The sequence below is a fragment of the Paramisgurnus dabryanus genome, chromosome 10, assembly GCF_030506205.2.
Source record: "Paramisgurnus dabryanus chromosome 10, PD_genome_1.1, whole genome shotgun sequence".
NCBI lineage: Eukaryota > Metazoa > Chordata > Actinopteri > Cypriniformes > Cobitidae > Paramisgurnus > Paramisgurnus dabryanus.
This window is the reverse complement of record NC_133346.1, coordinates 9,095,091-9,122,371: the sequence shown is the minus strand read 5'-3', so window position 1 is coordinate 9,122,371 and position 27,281 is coordinate 9,095,091. Positions and strand designations below refer to the sequence as shown.

General features: G+C 35.7%; 1 protein-coding gene across 2 annotated transcripts in view; it reads left to right on the top strand.

The window, feature by feature from the left end:
• Positions 1-6,451: 6,451 nt before the first annotated feature.
• Positions 6,452-27,281, top strand: part of rxfp2a (relaxin family peptide receptor 2a) — a 62,607-nt gene continuing 41,777 nt past the window's right edge. Inside the window, exons 1-3 of one of the 2 annotated variants that reach the window (XM_065260131.2) lie at positions 6,452-7,490; positions 24,656-24,799; positions 25,013-25,090. In XM_065260131.2, coding sequence (XP_065116203.1) covers positions 7,403-7,490; positions 24,656-24,799; positions 25,013-25,090 — 310 coding nt within the window. In that variant the 5' untranslated portion in view covers positions 6,452-7,402. Of the gene's footprint in view, positions 7,491-24,655; positions 24,800-25,012; positions 25,148-27,281 lie in introns of those variants that run through there. The other variant, XM_065260138.1, reaches the window with a different exon arrangement.

Here is a 27,281-nt window from a genome sequence, read left to right as displayed (position 1 = left end):
CAAAGACAAAGAGCCAGATTTCATATGCTTCATTTACATTATAGCAAAAGTGTATACTAGTCCTTCCAGAAAAACGCAGACGTTTTTTTGTGATTGTTGCGGGCAAAATCCTTGATCTTGCGGCACTCTTCTTAAAAAATGTGATGGAATATGCGGGATATTTATGCAATTTTATGCAATGAAATTGCGTGAACTTGCAAAAATTGCGTGAACTTGCAAAAACTGGGTGAATTTGCAAAAACTGTTTGCAGCTTTTCAATGATGTTCCTGTCGCGTAATTACAGGACATGGCTGCGCATGTGTGAAGTAAAGCAACATTTTTGCTACGAAAACGCAGGTATTTCGGACTTAAGTATCATGCAAGCCCCGCATATTTTGCGAGCAGAAATCTGCTATTTATGCAGCGAAAGTGCGGCGTATTTAAAAAATGCGTGGACTTTGGCTATTTATGCATTGAATCATGTGATCGCGGGACTGGTATACAGTCAAAATATTTTTGCTTTACATTTTAATAAATGGACTTAAGTATTGAATCAAAGACATAATAACATTTCCAGTGCAGCTCAGTTGTTTGAAAAAAAGTCGTTTTATTTCACGGTTTTTAGCCACACTACCGTCTGACAGTTTTATTGATCCTCTAAAGCCTTGTGGTTAATAAGGACATCAATTTATTTCTCCAAATTGCTTTAAGATTATTTAAGATATCATAAAATAAAACGCCTGAGGACCTGTGCACTGCCTGACTGTTTGGGCAGAACTATCATAGAAAGATACTCAAAAAGTACAAAGTGAACTGACACTGTGACCAGCAAAGAGAAAGACAGATTGGGTCTAGCAGCTCAATGGGAAAAGTAGCTGTGCAGCTTTCTATCTTTTGCACTGTAATGCAAGGACTTAGCTGATAGGAAGAAGCTAGTAAAAGCCTGCCGGTCATAAAACTTCCTTAGTTAATTGGCTCAGTGTAGACAGCGGATGGACTTCCGAGACTGCAACCTTCTGCCGTTGGATTTTTTTCCGGGAGGCAGTCTGTCCGGTAATGTGCAGTGAGGGATACGGCTTGCGTGTGTCCTCGGTCAAGGAAACCTTTAAGTTTCATCTGGGAGTAGATGGAAATAATCACTTCCAGATTCTTGCATTAGGCTTTAAGGCTTAGTGAGGCTTGCTTCTCCAGCGGACACTGTGATTAAGGATGTGAAAGGTGATACCGATTCCAGTCATCAAAAAGAACTTCCAGGGGCTTCTCCGATAGAGATCGTCAGCCTGTAAATGCATGCTTGTGTTTCGTCCTGTCATAGTGATATATTAAAATTAATTTAAAGAAGGAAACAATTTCCAATTCAGAACAATAAAAAGACTGAAGGCGGGGCGATTGTAAAGTCGTGTGCACAATGAGAGACATTTTCATAAAGATTTACATGCGCTGAATAGTCGCCAAACAATGCCGCATCACTCCCTCTCCTGTACTTCTTTCATCTCTGTCTTTTTTATTGGACTCTGATGAGACTCCCACTCCAGCTGCTAGTTCATGAATAACATTTATTTGTGATTGTGCATAGTGATAATCCATTACTGATGCTGTGGCCTGTTAATTTGGTTCCTTTCAGCTTATATGTTAATAAGTGCAACAGAGAAGCTGAGGTGACTATATTTTGTTGTTTTTGTTCTTTTATATACACTCACCTAAAGGATTATTAGGAACACCATACTAATACTGTGTTTGACCTCCTTTCACCTTCAGAACTGCCTTGATTCTATGTGGCATTTATTCAACAAGGTGCTGAAAGCATTCTTTAGAAATGTAGGCCCATATTGATAGGATAGCATTTTGCAGTTGATGGAGATTTGTGGGATGCACATCCAGGGCACGAAGTTCCCGTTCCACCACATTCCAAAGATGCTCTATTGGGTTGAGAATTGTTGACTGTGGGGACCATTTTAGTACAGTGAACTCATTGTCATGAAACCAATTTGAAATGATTTAAGCTTTGTGACATGGTGCATTATCCTGCTGGAAGAAGACATCAGAGGATGGGAACATGGTGGTCATAAAGGGGTGGACATGGTCAGAAATAATGCTCAAGTAGGCCGTGGCATTTAAATGATGCCCAATTGGTATGAAGGGGCCTAGAGTGTGCCAAGAAAACATCCCCCAAACCATTACACCATTGCATTAATTGACCAGGTGTTCCTAATAATCCTTTAGGTGTGTGTAGTTTGGGTTCAAAGAGAAAGAGAGAGATGGGCAAGAAAGAAATTCAGCACTTTAAATGTGAATGATGGAAGTTGAAGGAAGGTCAACTCACCTAAATAAAGGTAAGTTAGTGTTGGATCAAAAGATACAATCTAACGTTGTTCTCTGCAGAATCGTCATGGTTTTATGGGCAACGCTGAAAGTTTATGTAATTACTGCACCATACTGCTAGTACAAAATGGCATTGGGGTCTTCCATTCTGTGAAAAAAATACAGAGCAACGTTAAAAGCATCACAGATCCATAGTGTTTATATTTTACATGATATCAACCTTAAAATGGCTTGTGTATAGTAGTTTTCTCTGCAAATGTACCTTAGTTACAAGATGGGGTATCAATTTGACACAAAGAGATGTTGCTCTGATCTTAAGCTTGAAATATATACTAAACACATCTTGAGGTTTTTTTGAGGAGACTGAAGTCCTGAAGTCATTTATTAAGAATTAAAAAGGAGGATTTAATTTCATGTACGATTAGGTAGAGATTTGGTACCTTTGAGATACCTTCCCACCTCAGACATCTGGGATGCATATTTTGACCATTTATGACGTTGTACAGAAGTTTAATTTTTCATTTTAGCCCATATGCAGTCTACTGTAGCTTTGGTGCAAAAAAAGTTACCAGAAACCTGTCATGTGAAAAAGGTCAATGTCATGCTAAATAGACCCATGAGCATTTAGCGACAGTCAATTTATGCTAAAAGCTATTTTATGTCTGTAGACTCTGACAATCAATATGACAAATGAAGGCCTGGAATCCACTTTGCTTAATCTATCAAAAGTTTACATGTAATTAAGCCTCCTCTGAGAATAAAACTTGGGGCGAAAGTTTTAATTTTTTAAAGTTGAAAGTTTTCAGAGGGCAATGAACTCATTATTCTTAAAAGATGAAATTCGTGTAGTTTGTACAAGCTAGTGGCTCAGCTGACCCGTGTGAATGAACGAGAGCCAGAAGTAGAGCGTATAAAACTGAGATAGGGTGCTCCATTTTGGTACTTTGTATTTGATCATTAAGATGTCCACCACCCATTCATCAATGATATAGGAGCATTGGCCGGCATTCAGTCCTATTTGCATCCGACTTTCCACTATCAGAATCAATGGGTTGAGCTGTTGGTGGCCAACTTTTCACAAAGGTTTCATCATGGCAGTGTACCTTAATTACCCAGCATGACTTAATGGCTTTTAGTCTCTTTTTTCTAAAAATACTGGTTTGTTTCTACTATTGATTACTCAATTACATTGTCACATTTTATTTTAAATGACTCACAAATGAATCTAACCAAACACAAATTGCATTTCTAATAACTAATTAGGGGAGAGGGGGGTAAGTTGTCACCTGCTGTAAATTGTCGTACTGTTCATAACTTCAACACTAGAGGCTCTATCTCTATAATCAAATAGCCACTTTGTGTGACGACGACTTCTATAATCAACTTCACATGGTCAAGATCTCTCTAATCTGACGTTAGCACATTTTTTTTACTTTTTAAACCGTACTACTATGTTAGGTATGAATGTTAAAAACTATTATTTTGCACAAAATTGATAGGACAATAATGTGTCTTTTGATCCTTTAGCTGACATGCTATGTTGAGCGAACTCTGAGATTAAGCCAAAATTAGCACACATGTCAGTTTGGGGCAAGTTGCCTTAATGACTTTGGGGCAAGTCGTCACACGCTTTTCACACTGGAAATAGTTAACTCCAGGTTATTTTAAACCCTGGGTTTACGGAGTCCTGGGTTATCTGTTTCACGTTTCATACTTTTCGTACTTGACCAGGGGTTAAGAGATAACCCTGGGTATTTATAATCTGACGTTTTACACTGTGCATTTCTAAACCTTAGGTCAGGTGTCACCTACAGTTAATTATCAAGCAACCCTGAATACATTGATTAGCCGCTTTAGCTGTGTTTAATTGTGGTCATAACATTCTAAGGGGTTGTGTACATCAAAACTTTTACGCCCGCGGCCGGCACATGTTTTCAATTGTTTCCATTGGAAGCTCTGTGTTTTTCAAATAAGCCAGCAGCTAGCGGTTTTCTTCCGCGCTGAAAACCGGCGCCCAGCGGTTTTTTCGCGCTCAGCACTGAGCACCGAGAGTTGAAAAATGTTCAACTTTGGATGAAAAGCTCCGCTCGTCAAAGTCAGTTCTCACCCGGCCGTCCAATCACAGTGGAGGTGGGGCGGGACAAGTATCACAGCAACCAACCGTCTCGCAGCTGACGTATCAGAGCTACCAAAGCGGCGCTGAGACTCCGCCACTCTGCTCGCTTCCTGTAATCACGTCACTACTACAGCAAGGTCCTGATTGGTTAACGTGGCGCGGAATTCTGACGAAGTTCGGATTTTTCAACTCGCGCATTTCCCTGCGGCAGCGCTCAATTCGCGTGTTCCACACTAAGCGTTCCGCGCCATTCGCCCCGCGCTTACCTCGTGAACCCCTCCGCAGGATGCCTAATCGCGTCTTTGCATTGACTTAACATGCAAATCACTCATGCTTGCCACGTCTACCGCGTCTGGTGTAAACCCTGCATTAGTGCATTCCCACCAGCCGCGGTAGAGGTGGCAAAAACGGGCTATACGCGTATAGTTGGACGCTTGAACATTTCAGTTCACTCACTGCATGCACGTGTGAAATTCTAGTTATTCAAGACATTCACGTGGAAATTTGCGTCATTGGAGGGGTTTCTGCGACTCCGCTGAGACTCCGCCACTCCGCTCGCTTCCTGTAATCACGTCACTGCTTCAGCACGGTCCGGATTGGTTAACGCAGCATGGAATTCCGCCGAAGTTCAGATTTTTCAACTCACGTGTTTCCCGCGGAAACGCTCAATTCGTGCAGAATGCGCCATCCACGCCGCGCGTTCCGCACCATTCGCGACATGCTTACCGCATCTACCGCGCCGTAGGATGCCTAATCACATCTTTGCAGTGACTTAACATGTAAATCACTCGCGCTTGCCGCGTCTACCGCATCTGGTGTGAACCCTGCATTAGACAGTGTAAAAGTGTGACAACTTATTCCGCCCTCTCCTACTATTCAAAACCATGACCAGAAGGAGATTCAAAATTAAAAAGTTTTATCTTTGAAACCAGGCCTTAGTTTTATCAGGCAATGCTTAGCTTGCCAGCACTAGAACTTAGTTAAATTAAGATGTTTAAGCATCTTTTATAAACATGCCTTAGAAAAAGACGTTACTGTTGTGTAACTTGCAACAAATCAATGGCACTGGCATATTTTAAGATCTGTCAGTGCAAGTTATTTTCAGTTGGGACAGCTAAAACGTGTTTTAGACTAGGACCTTGTGAAACCTGGTATTGTGTTAACTTGAGCAGTGTTAACATGCAAACACTACATTTCCTAATGCATTTCATACCCATTGTGCAAATTCTTAGAAATTTGGATTTTCAATTCAATATTGTTTTAAACAGAATTATTGAAAGTATTTACAGTACAGTATGTGATGCAAGTACATAATAAGTAACTTAGTTAAAAAGGAAGAGTAATTCCCAGCCAGAATCGTGAATCGTACAAAAGCATGATTATTCAGAAAAGGAGAGTGGTCCTCATGGTCACAGGGGCAAAAGCAAATCCTACAAAAACATACGAATTATCATCCTTATAAAATGGGTATAGGAATTGTCAAATTGTCATGAGATTATTATATCCGGGGAAAAGTAATTTAATACAGTGATTAAAGGAACAGTGTGTAAGAATTTTATATCAATTAATCATAAAATGGCTCTGATATGTCACTAGACATTAAGAAATCATTTTCATTTCAAATACTTATATCACTGACAACAGTGGTCCGGCCAGGATTTTGTCATTTAAAGAGTGGATTTGCAGCCCTCAACTGATGTTTATGTTGTCATTTTGTGTATTGGCCACCAGTTGGGTGATCGCAGTACCAGTTTTAGCCACAAGTTTTGTGATCGCAGTACCAGTTTTGGCCACAATCCTACATACTGTTCCTTTAAGTACTTATGCATTACACCCAACACTGCCCAGCAACTCCTACCTTTCCAAATCACTTTTACAATATTTTTATTAGCCTATTTTATACCTGTGTCACGTTCATTTTTTATTGCGGGAATGTAACACCCTTGTCGCCCTTAAGCATATTCTGTCAATCAGGATTAAACCGACTGAGATAATAATCTGACGTCATGAAGCAATTTATTCACTGGAATTGTCCAACAAGTTGCATGTGGTGTAACTGTACTGTAGATAAGGACAATGCAGTATGTTTGACTTATTCGGTCGATTCCGGTGTTTTATTTGCGCGTGCCGTGTACGGAGGAGTTGAATAGTGCTATTGGAGCAGAATATGAGCTAACCTACTTACTATATAAAGACAAACTGGAACTGAAGAAAATCTTTCAGCACTTCAGTCAGCACACGCTGCATGACACACGGCACTACAGCCTGTCTGCTGTTTCTGTTTCATCTACCATTATCGGATGCTTATAAAAACTTAGTAGCGTACATAATTTTTTAAAATACATGATAATTGCTAATAAGTACCGCTTTGATCTCTCGATGGGTATTTCAAAGGGTAAGGCTTTGAGCGTATTTTGTGGGAAATAAACCAAAGGAAAGTCGAGATAAGTTGAAAGCTATCGTGTGCTGGATTTAACTGCCAAATAACAGAGACAGTTGGGTTCATAATATTAGCTACTTTACGAAATTAAACAGCCATTTCATTGTCCGGCTTATTAGACATCGCATTCATTCACATTAATTTTCAGGTGCTTACAAGGGTGCTCGGCGTGTCCGCCAGTTTCCGCACTGACGTTTTATAAATAAATGCTAAAACTTACGCGAATGTGTAAAACGAGAACGACGACCTCTAGCTTTACCACGTAATTGTTTATTATCCCCAAACCACGCGTCAATGAATAACGTCGGTCTCGGCTTTACAACAAAGGACGGATCAAAAGAGTTCATCACGCCCCCCAGTTCGCGCCGAACACAGCGCAGGTGACAGAAGGCGGCAAGTTGGACCTTACGGACGCGCGATGCTGTTCCGTTCATCACTGAGAAATCCCGCCTGAGTGCATCTTCCTTCTGATTTGGGAATAGCCTTTGATTTGGAGTCGGTCATGTATGCTTGTGAAGAATCGCTGTGAGACATAGCCTAGATCATGAATCCCTTCAGATATCCTCCAAACCCTCTGCTGGAATTAACCATCATTATTCTTCTCATTCACAACTCCAGGCTGGAAACCGAAGGTAAAACACTTTGTTATCTTTCATTATCTGGTAGTGTCATTTAGATAGATAGCGTTTTCTTATTTTTTAAGTTCACCTTAACTCTCATTTTGATCTCCTTCATAAAAGGGCTTTCCATTATTTTAATGAAGCATTTACTGATGTTTTATTCGACGTTGATGTAAATTTAATTTTCAGATCCTCGTAAATTTATAAAGAATGAATTCGCCCCGGATAAGATGTCCTCGTTACGTTTCTTCTTTATTTATCATAATGCTGTTTGCTGCCAGTGTTCAAGACTATATTTCAACGTTTTGTATGTTATCCTCGCGCACAGCTCTCTCAGAAAAAAGCGCTCGTGTCAGACCTCTGAGGAACTTTTGACTCTTCTTGCAGTACACTCTGTTCCTTGTCATCCCAATATCTCACTGGTTTAACTACATACACTTTAAAACTTCACATAACTTTTAACGCAATAACAAAACGTAAACTCTCTGTCACAGTGAGGGATGCTGTTTTTTGTCAACGCTCGTCATGTCTCGTTTTGGACGAAGTTTTGTAAGGCGCATGATGTATGTCATGTTGAGCTTGAAATGGTGGACTGATAACTCAGGTGGCTTTAATACGCACATGTACTAAATTGAATTGCGTCCCGGCCAGTGCGCACTGCGGTCTTTGGCAAGGGTTGTCAATCGTAGGCTACATGTATTGAATAAGTTATACTCTGCTTACTAAGTGCAAGGTTTGGCATCGAAAGACGAGCAGGTTTCAATGAGCAGCCTATGTGAACGTAAACATTTTGAGAAGATGTGACACGTAAGCACGCGTAATAAATAAATAAAAAGTCCGTCGTTTTTTTTATTTGGATTATTTCTAATGTATTTTAGGTTGTGTACTGATCAATTGTTTGTTCATCTGATTTTTCTTCATTGAATTGTAACATTATATAGAGGTTTATATTAACCTCTTTTAATTTACTTAATTATTATTCAGTTTTAATTATAATACCCGCATAGTACTTTTACTTTAAAAGTTCAGGATGGGATGCTAACTTCCATTTCAGGTTTTTTGTGTGTGATGTTTTTGCATGTAAAATTACGAAATATCTCTTTAATTTCGTGTTCAAAGTTTGTAACATCAGTGTTTTTAAATCTGATCCGATCAAAGTGCAGTATGAAGCTGATTTGCTTCAATATTGCAGAAAAATATAATAAAACCACACAATTTTTACAATCTGCAAAAATAAACTGATACAGCTTGTCCTCTTATTATACTTTTATAATCTGTAAATTTATTTTGCAATTATTTGTGGCATCTGAACACCAAAACATATAATGTACAGTTTTTTGAAGGATATTTAATGCATTTTGTCAATTCAAAATTTTGCTTTTTTTTTAAATGGAGCTGTGTGAGGTCACACCGTACACACAAATATAGGGTTACAAGAGCTAGAATGTCAAAAAGAAGTGAAATACGGTGGATCAAGCAAACAATGCATGGGAAAGAAATCTAATGCCAGTGGCTTAAATGAGAAATAAATGAAATGCACATCTAACCAGCAAACCTTCTACTTTTTAACTCCGATTGTATTTGAATGCAAAAAATAAAATGTTACATAGTATTTACATACAATTACAGTAAGTGTGTTAGATTCTTTTTTCCCTGTGGCATAGGATTTTGGTTATGTTTGCTCAAAGACATAATATTTCACATGATTTACAGTCCAAAATCTGTTCAGGATTTGTAATATATCAGCATCTGACCAGATGCTTGATTGATTTCTCATCGAGAGCTGGATTCATTGTGTATCTGACTCTGCACTTTTAAGTGGCAATGTCAAAGACCTGAGATGTAGACAGCAGGTTGAATACAAATTAAGTGGCGCAGGGACCTTTGTTGTTCATTAGTTGTACATCAAGGATCAGTTATGACTTAATCAACTTTAACAGGTCGGCACCCACAGTCCCTCGCTCTATTAAACTACTGCTTATAACTAAGCTATACTTTGCCTCCGGGCATGCTTGTATTTCTTTTCGATTTTGAAGCGTTCAGGTAATGGCCTGGCCCGTTGCGGAACCATAAACAGATGAACAGTGTTTTGTGCCTCTCATTTCTACTGAAATAATGTGAGACAGGAGCGACAGCCGCTCATTTCACTGTGACGGGCTTTAACAAATGAACACCTGGCACCATGGACAGGGGCCCAGGCTCCTTTCTTGTACCTTCACTGCATCGTGTTGCCGCATGCCGATATTATCAATCTGTTATGGCCTTGTTTTCACTTATATGTTTCTTATTTTATATCTGGGACACATTGTTTTTCTATTTCGTAGCCTTTGCGTGGGGTTTTCTCTGGATCTGTTTACACATAGCACACAGACATTTTTTACAACATATGCAACTCCTGGCTGTGTACAGTAAATAGAGAATGATACAGTTTCAGCAATAGGAGTGGCACTGTTTGAAAAAATATATAAATCCTATTTAATAAATAATACAAGGATTGGCATGAAACGGCTCTTTTAATTTTTTCGAATAAATAATAATCTGGCCACACTTTAGTATTAACTTTTGCCTCAATATGCACCTAATTACTGCTTATTAATACTTAGTAAAGAAGTTAAGTTTAAGTATTGGTAGGAATTGGGTTGGATTAAGGATGTATAATAAGGTTTTGCAGAATTAGACATTAATATTTGCTTTTAAGTTTTTAATAAACAGCCAATATAGCATTAATATTATGTCTAATAATAACCAACCAGTTAATTTGACTTTTCCATTATTTGTACAAATTATTAAAAGTGAGAAGGAGGAATAAAAAACATGCATTTCAATGTTAGACTTTACATATTGATGTTAAACCCACAATTATAATTGTTCTTCACTCTATAAAACCCTATTTAGTTCAATTACATCAGAAATAACTGAAATTAAATTAAATAAAACTAAATAAAACGTATCACTTAATAACTACTTAGACCCAACACTGTTCAAAATATCCTGTACTTTCCAAAGTATATCCGCATACATTTTCCAGCTTGTCAGGGTTTATTTTTAGATGTGTTACCTAATGTGATATTGTTTTACATTTTTTTTTTTTTTTACTCTTTTGCTTTTGTGGTGTAGCCTATCTGTGTGTATGAGGAGGTGCGGGGTATTGGCATAACAAGTGTTTTGATCATTTTGTTCTTGGAAATGTTTTCAAGTTTTGTGACGAATACTTGAATTCTGAATATAGATTTTGTAACATCTGATTAAAGGATTAAAGGGCTATTGTATATTTATTATATGATTTGAGACACAAAAAAATCCACAACAATAAATCAAAAACTCATCAGTCTCTCTTACAGAAAATTGTATCATCAGAACTGGTTGGTCAGTATCTCATTCCTTTACCAGTATGGTTGCCTGGCAACATTGCCTTAAAAAGCCTTTTGCCATTGTCATATTCAGTTCTCTTTCCAGATGTTAGTATCTCAAATGAGTTTGTACCCATCTCTAATATGAATCACCCGTAAAGCCTCAATAGTTCTAGTGCACAAATGTGGAAGAAATTCCATGGTTGTCCAATTTTATTAACTTATTGGTTTGCATTTTGGCATCATTTGTTGCGCATTGTTTCCTTATCAGTGCACATTTGTTGTGAATGTGCTCATTGTTTGTGTTGTGTTTAGATCCCAGTTTCGTGCTGCTTGTTAATTTGTTCCCATTTCAGTCTTGATCCCTTGAGCACAAACATGTCACCAGGATGTTTGTGTTCATTTGAACCCAGAAGCCATTGGTGAAAAATTCCTACTTGAATATGAGAAAGATGTTTTGTGATGCTGATGATTAAGAATGTTTGTGAATCTGGTTATTTTAAGATGTTTGTCAAATGTTTGTACACAAGTAGGAACTTCAAATAGAGGTTATTGCTTTTTGATTGGTAAGACACTTTTTTAAAGATGCCTAGGAGGAGTTTTCAAGCTCTTATGGCTCACAACAAATTTTTTTTTAAGTAAAAAAAACTGATCCCTAAAATGACCACCAAAACCTAATTTAAGCACAACAGTCAATTTTTTTAGTATTAAAAGTTTCATTTATTTTTTTTCCCAAGGCGAGTTGCTTATTGAAAATGTATAGAATTTGTATAAAAGTAATGATATATGCTTAAGTCTATTATTTAAAATATTTGTATTCATTTGATTTTATACCAGTTTCCTATTAAGTTAGTACACTGTCAGAAAAAAAGGTTTAAAATTGTACCTTTTCTGTCACTGGGGTGGTACCCTCAAAGGTTCAGTTTTGTACCTTTAATGGGTATACAACACATTGAAATGTTGTACTTTTTGGGGTACAATATTATACCTTAAGGACCTATTTTTTACCTTCAAAGGTACAAATAAATATTTTGTACCACTAACATTTATTTTGTACAAAATTGGTCCTTAAAAGGTACACAATAGGACCCAAAAGGTACAACATTTCAATGTGTTGTATAGCCATAAAAGGTACAAAACTGAACCTTTGAGGGTACCACCTCATTGACAGAAAAGGTACAAACTTTAAACCTTTTTTTTGACAGTGTAGACTATAAAACTTGTTAAAACTTACTTACTTGATTGGTTTAAAATCACACTAAAGATTAAACTTTTGTTTTTGTATTTAGTGCACTTTAAATCAATCATTTTGAAAAAAAAGTTTTTTGATTACATAATTTACAATGCTTTGTATAGCTAGAACCCTGACTAAAGAAATTTTGGGCACAGTCTTAAACATTTGCTTTTTTATCTGATTTAAAAATGTTTTTTTGCTTTAAAATAAAGTTTGCAGTCCTCACTTCATGCCTTTAAACTTTGCAATTAAGTATTGTATTAAATCTTTATAGAAAATGTTTATAAGCAAACAAGACGTCTTAAGGCTTTGTTTTTACTTAATTAATAAATCATTATTTCAACTGATGGGCATCTATTAGGACCATAACCAGCGAATATGTAAACAACATTTCTTAGTAATTCTAGTTTTCACAGCACTAATCTTTCCAATAGTTTAAATGGGTGTATAAATCTGTTTTGCAATCCCTGCGTGCCACTTTTGCAGTATGTTCTCTGAATATGTGTTGAGTGGGATGTATTTATCTTCCTCTTAAAATGGGCATCTGGATTTTACAGTGTAAATAATTGCATTCCCAGACTGGGAATATGTGTTTTTCCAGTTTAAAGGTCTCTGCAAAAAAGCTCAAATGCCACAAGCGGAGAAGTCCGGTAGATGTGTCAGAAACATGAAGTAGCCTTCTGCGGTTCTTGGATCTCAGTACACCTTTCAAAGTGTTCCCCTGACCTTTGTGAAGAAGCATGTTTCTTTTGGTATGATCTTAAACCATGACATGTTCAGTAATGCAGTAAAACAGATTTTCGGTTATGAGACTGAAACAAGCCAGGCCTCACTGGACCTGTCAGTATGGTTACGGGAATTAGGGATGAAAGGGAGGTGGGGAATTTGTAGTTTAGTTTACGTTAATCCCTTTTATCCCTCTCACTGCGCATCTGACTGAAATATTGTAAAGGAATAGTTCACATAAAAGTACAAACTTTGTACACTCTTCATTTTATACACTCTTTATTATGTACTTGCACTCTTTTATATAAGCTCACTCTCCATTATACACTTACTCTTTATTCATGTTCTCACTCTCCAATCTCCATTTTATCATCACTCTTCATTACGGTATTCAGTCTCTATTATATCATCACTTTTCATTACGGTACTCACTCTCCATATACTCTTTATTATGGTACTGATTCTCTATTATATCATCACTTTTTATTATGGTACTCACTCACACTCCGTTATATACTCACTCTTTATTACGGTACTCACTTTCCATTATATCATCACTTTTCATTATGGTACTCACTCTCCATTATATACTCACTCTTTATTGCGGTACCCACTCTCCATTATATCATCACTTTTTATTACAGTACTCACTCTCCATTATACGCTCACTATTTATACATGTACTCACTCTCCATTATATACTCACTTTTTAGGGTACTCACTCTCCATTATATACTCACTCTTTATTACGGTACTCACTCTCCATTATATATATACTCTTTATTATGGTACTGATTCTCTATTATATCATCACTTTTTATTATGGTACTCACTCACACTCCGTTATATACTCACTCTTTATTACGGTACTCACTTTCCATTATATCATCACTTTTCATTATGGTACTCACTCCCCATTATATACTCACTCTTTATTGCGGTACCCACTCTCCATTATATCATCACTTTTTATTACAGTACTCACTCTCCATTATACGCTCACTATTTATACATGTACTCACTCTCCATTATATAATCACTTTTTAGGGTACTCACTCTCCATTATATACTCACTCTTTATTACGGTACTCACTCTCCATTATATGCTCACTCTCCATTATATACTCACTCTGTATTACGGTACTCACTCTCCATTGTATCATCACTCTTTATTATGTTACTCACTCTCCATTATATACTCACTCTTCATTACGGTACTCACTCTCCATTATATCATCACTTTTCATTATGGTACTCACTCTCCATTATATGCTCACTCTTCATTACGGTACTCACTCTCCATTATATGCTCACTCTCCATTATATACTCACTCTGTATTACGGTACTCACTCTCCATTGTATCATCACTCTTTATTATGTTACTCACTCTCCATTATATACTCACTCTGTATTACGGTACTCACTCTCCATTATATACTCACTCTTCATTACGGTACTCACTCTCCATTATATCATCACTTTTCATTATGGTACTCACTCTCCATTATATACTCACTCTTTATTATGGTACCCACTCTCCATTATATCACACTTTTTATTACAGTACTCACTCTCCATTATACGCTCACTCTTTATACATGTACTCACTCTCCATTATATACTCACTTTTTAGGGTACTCACTCTCCATTATATACTCACTCTTTATTACGGTACTCACTCTCCATTGTATCATCACTCTTTATTATGTTACTCACTCTCCATTATATACTCACTCTTCATTACGGTACTCACTCTCCATTATATCATCACTTTTCATTATGGTACTCACTCTCCATTATATACTCACTCTTCATTACGGTACTCACTCTCCATTATATGCTCACTCTCCATTATATACTCACTCTGTATTACGGTACTCACTCTCCATTGTATCATCACTCTTTATTATGTTACTCACTCTCCATTATATACTCACTCTGTATTACGGTACTCACTCTCCATTATATACTCACTCTTCATTACGGTACTCACTCTCCATTATATCATCACTTTTCATTATGGTACTCACTCTCCATTATATACTCACTCTTTATTATGGTACCCACTCTCCATTATATCACACTTTTTATTACAGTACTCACTCTCCATTATACGCTCACTCTTTATACATGTACTCACTCTCCATTATATACTCACTTTTTAGGGTACTCTACGGTGGCCCTGAAGTGCAAACCACAACAACAAATTACTAAACAACAACAACAAATTAAAAAACAACAACAAATTAAAAAAACACTACAGCAAATAAAAAAACACTACAGCAAATTAAAAAACACTACAACAAATTAAAAACACTACAACAAATTAAAAAACACTACAACAAATTAAAAAAACACTGCAACAAATTAAAAAACAACAACAAATTAAAAAAACACTACAGCAAATTAAAAACACAACTACAAATTAAAAAACACAACTACATTAACCTACCGGAAGAGGTAGGTACCAGTGGGCAACATGAGACATCGCTGATTGGACGACACTGCAGTTCAGCTCTTGAACCGGAAGTTATTCTTCCTGTAGCGCTTTTTTCAAACATGAATTTTACAGATGACCCAAACGTAGCAGCTGCTGGTGTCGGCTAAGGGTACGGTCTAGAAACCGCTAACGTTAGTAGTAAACTAACGTTACATCCACAAGCAACGTAAGCATTACACTATTCTTATTAACTTACTCGAAGGTTGTTGGGTGTCTCTGATGGTAGATATTTCTTTAAGCCTTTTGCCACAGCCGCTGCAAAAGTTCGGGGACGGCTCAACCAATTCTTTTCCGCAGTTTGGGCAAAACATTTTGCTGTCCTTCCTCCTCTCCAAACCACACGCTACAGGAAGAATAACTTCCGGTTCAAAAGCCGTACTGCAGTGTCGTCCAATCAGCGATGTCTCATGTTGCCCACTGGTACCTACCTCTTCCGGTAGGTTAATGTAGTTGTGTTTTTTATTTGTAGTTGTGTTTTTAATTTGTTGTTGTGTTTTTTAATTTGTAGTTGTGTTTTTTAATTTGTTGTAGTGTTTTTAATTTTGTAATTGTTTTTTATTTTGTTGTAGTGTTTTTTAATTTGTTGTAGTGTTTTTTTAACTTGCTGTTGTGTTTTTTATTTTGTTATGTTTTTTATTTTGTTGTAGTGTTTTTAATTTGTTGTAGTGTTTTTTTTTAACTTGTTGTTGTGCTTTTTATTTTGTTATGGTTTTTTATTTTGTTGTAGTGTTTTAATTTGTAGTTGTGTTTTTAATTTGTTGTAGTGTTTTTTAATTTTTAGTTGTGTTTTTTAATTTGCTGTAGTGTTTTTTAACTTGCTGTTGTGTTTTTTAATTTGTTGTTGTTTTTTAATTTGTGGCAGTGTTTTTTAATTTGCTGTGCTGTTTTTTAATTTGTTGTTGTTGTTCAGTAATTTGTCGTCCAATCAGCGATGTCTCATGTTGCCCACTGGTACCTACCTCTTCCGGTAGGTTAATGTAGTTGTGTTTTTTATTTGTAGTTGTGTTTTTAATTTGTTGTTGTGTTTTTTAATTTGTAGTTGTGTTTTTTAATTTGTTGTAGTGTTTTTAATTTTGTAATTGTTTTTTATTTTGTTGTAGTGTTTTTTAATTTGTTGTAGTGTTTTTTTAACTTGCTGTTGTGTTTTTTATTTTGTTATGTTTTTTATTTTGTTGTAGTGTTTTTAATTTGTTGTAGTGTTTTTTTTTTAACTTGTTGTTGTGCTTTTTATTTTGTTATGGTTTTTTATTTTGTTGTAGTGTTTTAATTTGTAGTTGTGTTTTTAATTTGTTGTAGTGTTTTTTAATTTTTAGTTGTGTTTTTTAATTTGCTGTAGTGTTTTTTAACTTGCTGTTGTGTTTTTTAATTTGTTGTTGTTTTTTAATTTGTGGCAGTGTTTTTTAATTTGCTGTGCTGTTTTTTAATTTGTTGTTGTTGTTCAGTAATTTGTCGTCCAATCAGCGATGTCTCATGTTGCCCACTGGTACCTACCTCTTCCGGTAGGTTAATGTAGTTGTGTTTTTTATTTGTAGTTGTGTTTTTAATTTGTTGTTGTGTTTTTTAATTTGTAGTTGTGTTTTTTAATTTGTTGTAGTGTTTTTAATTTTGTAATTGTTTTTTATTTTGTTGTAGTGTTTTTTAATTTGTTGTAGTGTTTTTTTAACTTGCTGTTGTGTTTTTTATTTTGTTATGTTTTTTATTTTGTTGTAGTGTTTTTAATTTGTTGTAGTGTTTTTTTTAACTTGTTGTTGTGCTTTTTATTTTGTTATGGTTTTTTATTTTGTTGTAGTGTTTTAATTTGTAGTTGTGTTTTTAATTTGTTGTAGTGTTTTTTAATTTTTAGTTGTGTTTTTTAATTTGCTGTAGTGTTTTTTAACTTGCTGTTGTGTTTTTTAATTTGTTGTTGTTTTTTTAATTTGTGGCAGTGTTTTTTAATTTGCTGTGCTGTTTTTTAATTTGTTGTTGTTGTTCAGTAATTTGTCGTCCAATCAGCGATGTCTCATGTTGCCCACTGGTACCTACCTCTTCCGGTAGGTTAATGTAGTTGTGTTTTTTATTTGTAGTTGTGTTTTTAATTTGTTGTTGTGTTTTTTAATTTGTAGTTGTGTTTTTTAATTTGTTGTAGTGTATTTAATTTTGTAATTGTTTTTTATTTTGTTGTAGTGTTTTTTAATTTGTTGTAGTGTTTTTTTAACTTGCTGTTGTGTTTTTTATTTTGTTATGTTTTTTATTTTGTTGTAGTGTTTTTAATTTGTTGTAGTGTTTTTTTTTAACTTGTTGTTGTGCTTTTTATTTTGTTATGGTTTTTTATTTTGTTGTAGTGTTTTAATTTGTAGTTGTGTTTTTAATTTGTTGTAGTGTTTTTTAATTTTTAGTTGTGTTTTTTAATTTGCTGTAGTGTTTTTTAACTTGCTGTTGTGTTTTTTAATTTGTTGTTGTTTTTTAATTTGTTGTGCTGTTTTTTAATTTGTTGTTGTTGTTCAGTAATTTGTTGTTGTGGTTTGCACTTCAGGGCCACCGTAGTACTCACTCTCCATTATATACTCACTCTTTATTACGGTACTCACTCTCCATTATATGCTCACTCTCCATTATATACTCACTCTCTATTACGGTACTCACTAAATACTCACTCTTTGTTACGGTACTCACTCTCCATTATATCATCACTCTTTATTATGTTACTCACTCTGTATTACGGTACTCACTCTCTATTGTATTCTCACTCTTCATTATGGTACTCACTCTCCATTATATACTCACTCTTTATTACGGTACCCACTCTCCATTATATCATCAATTTTTATTACAGTACTCACTCTCCATTATACGCTCACTCTCCATTATATACTCACTCTTTAATACGGTACTCACTCTCCATTATATGCTCACTCTCCATTATATACTCACTCTGTATTACGGTACTCACTCTCCATTAAATACTCACTCTTTATTACGGTACTCACTCTCCATTATATCATCACTCTTTATTATGTTACTCACTCTGTATTACGGTACTCACTCTCCATTATATACTCACTCTTCATTACGGTACTCACTTTCCATTATATCATCACTTTTCATTATGGTACTCACTCTCCATTATATACTCACTCTTTATTACGGCACCCACTCTCCATTATATCATCACTTTTTATTACAGTACTCACTCTCCATTATACGCTCACTTTTTATACATGTACTCACTCTCCATTTTATCATCACTCTTTATTATGGTACTCATTCTCCATTATATACTCACTCTTTATTACGGCATTATCACCTTGGGTGTGCATTATTTTCTTATAATTTAACACCCTGTCGTCAATTATTCCTTACTTAAAGAATGAAGTAAACAATCATCACTTAATATTTTGTGTTTTGGACCTATGCTTAAAAATCTTAGTTTATTTAACTTTTAAGTGTACAACATTCATTAAACTAAAACATTCAAGTGAGCTGAACTTAAAATTATCAGTACATGTTGTGAGGAATACCCATAATCCTTTGCACCTGAATATTTTGATTATTTATGCTTTATAACAGAATAAGAACTATGAGTTTTAACTATTTAAATATTTGTTAATAAAATGTCATATAGGTTTAAGCTCTTATATTGTTGATGTTGTTTTGTTGTAAATCATAACTTTGTGAAGTCACCGTTCAGGTGATCAGTGTTTACCTACGTGAACCCTGATCTGCACATTTTATTGTATTTTTCTCCAGTAAAAAATGCAGTTTTTGTATGTGTTTCTGTGGAGAATCAAGTTAATTCAGTGTTTGAATAAACAAAATGTATATAAATAAAAATAGAAAATCTTTGAACTATTTAATAAGTGAAGATGTTGGACAAAGCAAATTTACTTAAAATTAGGTTTACTGAAATAGAAATTTTAAGTTCAATGTACCATTTTTTTGTTCATAACTTATTAGTTATTTTATAAAACATATCCTCATAAAAATAATGTGTTAGTAAAGACTACTAAAGCCAAATTGATTGGTCTGCTACACCCACTAAAGGTTCTACCACTTAACCTGTTTAGTTCACCCTTTGTAAAACTTAAATGATTTAGTGAAATGGGTTTCCATGCAATTTTCTAGTATAACTAACTTTGGGTTAAGAGTGATATACACGCACTCTCCACTATATATTCACTCCTTTTGTTCCTCCCTAAAAACATAAGATTTGGAATATAATGCATATGAGTCATATGGACTGTTTTTATGTTTTAAATGTAACTTTTAAATTTAACAGCCCATGCTTAATGCTGTTGTATAGAAAAAATCTTTCACGGAAGAGTCATTTTTGAATCCTTGAATAAATGGTGACAGAATTTCTATATTTGGATGAACTACTCCTTTAAGGTAATCCTTTGTGCATTAAAAGCTTGTATCATAGCAAAAACCCTAATCACTCTGTTAGCCAAAGGTTGTCATGACACTGTAATTGATTAAGCTTTGAAAATACCAAATAATGGTGCCAGTCTTTATTTTATATGCCAAAATGTTTATTTATGAATAAATATTAGTATATATTCAGACCTGACACAAAGCACACACATTTCCATTTTCTCACTGTTGTGGGGACTACAGTTTTCCATATTACCTGTAACTTTAGGTTTCTGGTCTTCCTCTCAGAGTTTTTACATGAAACAGTCAAACATTTCTCACTTAGAAAAGACTGAAAGGGACTATTTTGTTTTTTGAAAAAAGTTAGTGTTGAAGTACACCGTAAAAGGCATACATACTTAACATAATTAAAACCTGACACTTTTTAACATTGATTTATGTTGTCTGTTTTATGTGTGTTATTTGAATATTTGTTTTGGTTGTGTATCTATTTTTGAATGTTGACAGATAGACTAAATAGATTTTTAAACTTACGTCAAAAGGCTGTTCCACATCATAGCATCCATTAAGCCTGCAGCCAGGCAATGAAACCATTTTTATTGTAATTGGTTAAGTTTCCTGTTCTTTTCTTGGTTCATTTATCTGGCATTTGGCCACTTCATCAGCTTTGACTCGTAAATTACTGTGATGTGGATTGAATTTGCTGTCCATTATACAACCAAATAATCTTGTTCTGGACATGAGTCGTTAGAGTTTGTAGCCATTATACTGATTATTTTTAAAATGAAAAAAAGTTTGAGAAAGTTGATTTGTTTGTTGTTGATTTGTTGCTGTGCTCTGACGTTAATTGTTTGGGAATTGTGTAATTTTTGCTGAAAAAGGGCAAAAATATTTTATAACATATAGATTTATATTTAATCAATCAAGTTTGATTAAAAAAACGTTATTTTGTGTATTTGGTATAATACAATGTGTTTGCGTGGTTTATGATTAAAAAACATTATTTTCCACATACCGTACATTTTTGTAGCTCCAGATTTCACTCTCTTCCTGAAACGCACAAATTTGAAAGCTCTGTGTCCCAGATTGGCCAGCTAATCTGTATGTTGTGATTGGTCTGAATACCTCTGACGTCAGCCAGAAATGTGACACTCCTTACCATGTTTGAAAGATTCACGCACAATGCAATGGTAACAGGAGTTAACTAACAGGCTGTAAGTCCGAAGCCAGGGGAATTATGATAATGTCGGTCTTGTCTACATGACCAATCCCAGAAAGTAAACTGTTGCCTACAATCCGTGTGTTTGTTGTAGTTCAAGAAAAGAGATGTTACGTTGGAGACTATAACTCACGTCATACACACTTAAACACAAAAGGAAATTTAAAAACGTGAATTGGACAATAGGTGCTATTTAAACTGAAAAATTTAAGTGCAACAAGGAATTTTTACACTGTAAAATATTTTGAGAATTTAAAGTACAGTAAGCAGTTCAGATTATAAGGTCTTGGAATAATTTGTTAAGGCATTTTTGACCTCATTCAGATTGAAATGTCTTGGAGACTTTGTTTGGCAACTCTGAGGGGAGTTTAAGATATGTTCAAGAGGATAGATAAGAGATAACAGTTTTTCTCGGGACACTTAAGCAAAACACTTAGGGCCCTATCTTGCACCCAGCGCAATTGACTTTGTCAGTGACGCATGTATCATTCGTATTTTGCACCAACGCACAGCGGGTTTTTCCCTCCACAGCTGACGTCGGCAAACTAGGGAATGAACTTGCGCTCCCTGGGCGGTTCAGCGCAAAAAAGGAGGCGTGTTGTGGCGCAAACCATCCCTGGTGCTATTTTCCAGTTTCAAAAAACAATTGCGCCACTGACCAAAAAAAACTAGTCTAAAGTCAGTGGCGCGTTGCGCGTGGTTCATTATGCTATTTTAAGGGCGCATGCTTGACCATAAAGTATAGCGTGCACAACGCGCACACACTTTGCTTATCTAATCTACACAGATGCAACAGTTATTTTTGCAAATCATAAATTATTACAATAAAAAATATTTACACATGAGATAAGGGAAATCATAGTGGTGAGCATTGTGGTGATAGTTTTTATTTATTGTGTGGCTGCGTTAAAAAATTCTCATGCAAATAACGATTAAAATATTTTCATACGTTTGTTGTGTGGCTGTATTACGTTTATTTTATGTAAATAATAATTAAAATGTTTTCATAAGAAACCTTAATGTATATGAACTTGATTTGTAAGAGTAGTTTGGGGTTGGACCTTGCTTGCGTTTCTTGGGTCCGATTTCAAAGCCCCCAAAACCTTTCAGCGTTGAGGGTGGACGCAGCGATGTCCTCTGCGGGCGTCAGGTCCTGAGGCAGATCCACCTCCCATTACACGGCGTGCCCGATTTATGCTGGCAAGCTTGGGATTCCCCCTTCTCCTCACATCTTTGTAGCGCTTGGCACAACGATGGTGATGCCAGCTGATGAGACTGTGGCTATTTCCTCTCAAGCCTGTTTAACCGATGCTGATTTGGCCGGGTTTCTCCTATCCCCATACAAAACAACTTCTCTGTCTTTGACTGCTCTTACAAGAACGTCGGTCTCCTCGGCTGTGAACCGCTCCTGGCGTGCGCCTGGTAAATCCGTCATAATAATAGCAACCCGCCATGGAACTTGCGCCCTTGCGTTTAAAGGGAATGTTGGATGACGTTCTGATTTATTTGACGTTACGCCCAAACCACACCTATGAATAATGAACCTACTTCAGACCAACCCCTTATTGATTTGCGCCTGGCGCAAGAGTTATTTCTCCCGCCGGGAAAATAGCAGCAGCGCCCAAGATCCGCCCACAAACTCACTTGCGCTTTGCGCTTCGCACTTGCGTTTCAGATCGTTAAAATAGGGCCCTTAATCTTACTTCTGTCTACACCAAGGGTCACCACAATGGATAAAACAATCTGGAGGGCTCCTATTTTGATATTGTCTACTTAAACTTTTTTCGTTTTATTTGTTGATTTTAACTTATTGTACTTATTGATATGTTTTATTAGTGTAAAAAATTTAACATGCACATAAGGTACATATTGGTACCATACAATACATGTATGTACCCAAATTGTACTTATTATAGCCTTTTTAAATAGTGCTGCCTCAGTGACAACATTTTTTCGACACTTTATTTTTTGACAGTGTAAGCAAAACAACTGAGAAATGAAAGAGATCACAGTTGTGATTTTTATGGGGGCTGGAAAAGTTGGCAATTTTATAAACTGGGTTAAAACTGGATTTTACTTAACTGACAGAAGGGAGTCTGTGAAACAGATTTAAATGACAAACAAAAGTGCAAAAGCAGTTATTTTTTAGTCCAAAAATAAACAGCAAACTAATTACGAAAGCTAAAACTGGTTATTAAGATACCGGATGTGGCTTCTCTATTTCCCAGCCTTACTGTTATTGCTTTAAAACAACATAAAAATACTGTTCAGAGCAGTTGTTTTTCATTAATAGCATGTGGCTTGATCCATGTGTTCTTGACCTAAGGTGGTACTGTACAGTATGGAGATGATGACTATTCTTAAAAGTCACTGCTTTGTTGATTTTGTGTGTTTGTGCTTTAAAGGGGCCATGGCATGATAATCTGACTTTTTCCATGTTTAAGTGCTATTATTGGGTCCCTTGTGCTGCTATCAACCTAGAAAATATGAAAAAGATCAACCCAGTAACTTAGTTTTGGTACACCATTCTCTACAAGCACATGAAAAAATAGGTCGTTGAAATTTGCCTCTCCTTATGATGTCATAAGGAGCTCTTATTATAATAAAACCACCCCTAAATCCAACCACAGCACTGCCATTTAGTGCAGAGAGAAAATAATTCACAGAACAATTGAGTTTCAATTTCAACAAACCACCATCATGGTGATCAGTGTTTGAATTTCATCAGCTCATGTACATTTTAAAGGACACACCCAAAACGGCACATTTTTGCACACACCTACAAAGTGGCAATTTTAACATGCTATAATAAATTATTTATATGGTATTTTGAGCTAAAACTTCACATATGTGCTCTGGGGACACCAAAGATTTATTTGAGATCTTAAAAAAGTCCTGTGACATGGCCCTTTTAAGAAATTGTTGCAATTTTCCAAATGATAAAAATGAATATCACAGCTAAAAATGTACTTGTGAAATGAGAACAGTAGATGTCTGCCTTCCGAAAAAAAGGCATTTACAGTATTTTAAACTTACGATGTTCCCTTAAAATTCAATGTGCATGTCGGTAAACATACAGTACAGTACTGTAAAACTGTCTGCATACCTGTATTGCACTCCACGTTTAATCATATCATATAATCTTATATTTTAAATCATCATTTGCTAACCCAAAAATAACACGCTTTACAGAAAATGTGACATAGCCACAAACCAAAACAACATTATTCTTGTATACATGGCTGTCAGGAACAAGATCATGTTTCATTGTGATAAAGCTTTGCATTGCCGACGGCCACCCGTTGCCACAATTTATCACAAATTTACTTGGTAGTTGTGATTGGTTTTAGTGAAAGCAGATAAGAAAAAGCACAAGCGAGAAATGCAAAATTAAGCTGTTAAAGAGAGTTATTTTTATTGCAAAAAACTGGCGAGTTAATGCAAATTGTTCTCCTTTTATACCCTAATGTCTCTCTTTATCATGTCAGAAGCAAAGCAGACTGTGAGAAGGCTATCTTTCTATATGTCATATTTTCCAACAATAAAATATAGTGTATTGTTGGCACACACTGTGTTTGGGCTCTCATTTTGTTTATGCTAATTAGTTTAAATCATTCGATCGAGTTTGTCTCATTGAATGACTTTCAGCAATTTAAACATAGCCCTCATAGAAGCACAAAATACTGCAGTAATATAAAGCGCTTTTCATCCATGTCCATGTTGTTCTCAAAGATACATTGCTGTGATAGACCGTATGTCTTTCTCATCTTCTTCCCCTTTATCATCTCTGCCAACAGCATCCTTGATGGCTAGCAGGGCATTGACGGAGGGATGCCCCCTCGGCCAGTTCCCTTGTGGAAACTTGAGTGTGTGTTTACCCCAAGTGCTTCAGTGTAATGGGCACCAGGACTGCAAGAACGGAGCGGATGAGGAACACTGTGGTGAGTCCAGATGATATATTTCTGCCAGTTTTTTAAAATCCTGATAACAGTCCCAGATTGATGGGTCTGCTCTCAATTATAAACCAATTCAGCGGTTTTAAATAGCCTGGAAATGAAAGGTTTGGAGTTAAAATGGAGAACAAATTTTAAGTCTGATGTCTATGCAACACTGATGTAATCCGCGATTTAATACGAAGATTTTTCTTTCTGAAGGAGACAACAGTGGATGGGCGGACATCTTTGATCGCACTATTAAGAAGACAGAACCACAAGACCTTCCCAAAGATTGCTGTACGTCTTGATCTACTTACCTTTGGAAAAGAAAACACATAAATTTGCTTACGTTAGGTTAGTGGAGGGCTTTTCAGAAGTGGAATGAAAAGAGTTAGTCCAAAACGGTGATACAGCTCACTTTTAGCAGCCAGACATTTTCGACCTGGTCTTACAGGAATTTGTACGTATTTTATGAGCTGGCTAAAAAATTGTATGAAGTGAATCATACAAAATATACGATTGTTACAACAGAGGTGGACACTACTTGAGTACTTTATTTTACTAAAAAATTTTCACTACATTCCAAAGCATAAAATCATACAGTGTATTGCATATAAAAATTGATTTAATACCTAATTACATAAAATTGGGTACTTCTACTTTTCTTGAGTAAAGGATTAGTCAATTTTCTTTAAAAAAATTCCAGATAATTTATTCACCACCATGTCATTCAAATGTTGTTGTCTTTCTTTGTTCAGTCGTGAAGAAATCATGTTTTTTGAGGAAAACATTCCAGGATTTTTCTCATTTTAATGGACTTTAATGGACCCCAACACTTAACTCAACACTTAACAGTTTTTTTTCAACGAGGTTTCAAAGTACTCTAAATGATCCCAAACGAGGCATAAGGGTCTTATGTAGCGAAACGATTGTCATTTTTGACAAGAAAAAAAAATGCACTTTTAAACCACCACTTCTCGTCTATCTCCGTTCGTGTGACGAGCCAGCGTGACCTCACGTAAATGCGTAATGACGTGGAAAGGTCACGTGTTACATATAAACGCACATTTGCGGACCATTGTAAACAATAAACTGACACAAAGACTTTAATTAGTATCATTCCACATACAACAACGTTGGAACGGTCCTCTTTCTCCACACTTGTAAACACTGGGGTGTAGTTTCGCATACGTCATCCGTGACCTGTTGATGTGATGATGTATTGCTTAAGGTCGCGCTGGCACGTCACATGACCGGAGATAGACGAGAAGTTGTGGCTAAAAAATGCATATTTTTTATTTTTCTTGTCAACAATGACAATCGTTTCGCTAGATAAGACCCTAATGCCTCGTTTGGGATCATTTAGAGTCCTTTGAAACTCTGTTGAAAAAAACTGTTAAGTGTTGAGTTAAGTGTTGGTGTCCATTAAAGTCAATTAAAATGAGAAAAATCCTGGAATGTTTTCCTCGAAAAACATTATTTCTTCTCGAGTGAACAAAGAAAGACATCAACATTTTGGATGACATGGTGGTGAGTAAATTATCTGGATTTTTTAAAGAACATGGACTAATCCTTTAAGTAAAAAAATTACTAGCTGTTGAATGTACTATATTAAATATAAACCAAAAACTTGAAATTATGAAATGTAGTGGAGTAAAAATTATGATCGTATGCTTTGTTATATATGTTTTCCAAAGAAAAACACTGATAAAATACGAATACTTGAAAATTTACTTTAATGTAGAAAGAAAAATACTTAAGTAGTGTCCGCCTCTGGAAAACAACTAAACTGATACCCCCCTATAACTCTGTCTCCAAACCCAATCTCAATGGGTGAAAACAAAGCTTACAAAATCATAAAAATTTGGTTGTATGATTTTTACAAATAAGCCACTGTGTAAAATACATACGAATTGCCATGAGATTGTGTTGTGTTTTTTTTTTTGCTCATGGCAGACTTAATTTGTTGAACTTAAGGCCATAGCTTCAGGGCAGTTCCTTTATTTTATATTGCATATTTGAATGTAAGAAAGTGAGATTTGAGAACTAGGGAATTTGCTCTCACCCCCTAACAATATTTCATCAGATCCCCATATTTAGAGCCACCGCTGTCTGCTGTAATGCAGCATAAATCTCAGTTTTTGACATTGTAGAAGCACCTGGTGGGGAATTTATTTGCTTTGGGGAAAGTCAATTTGCCTTGAAATGCTTTTTACATTAAGCATAATTCAGCACTGTGTCTACTCATCATGTGTAGTTCTGCATTTCCTAACTAGTCAAAAAAGTTAAAATCAACTTTAAATTCAAGTTGATTAAACTGAAACAATTAAGTGCAACAAGGATAAAATATAAAAATGCAGTTCAGACTAATAGGGCCTTGAAATAATTTGTTTGTTGAAATAAGGCATTTTTGACATCGTTAAGATAGAAATGTCTTGGAGACTTTGTTTGGCAACCTCCTAGGAGAATTTAAGAGAGGCTCAAGAGG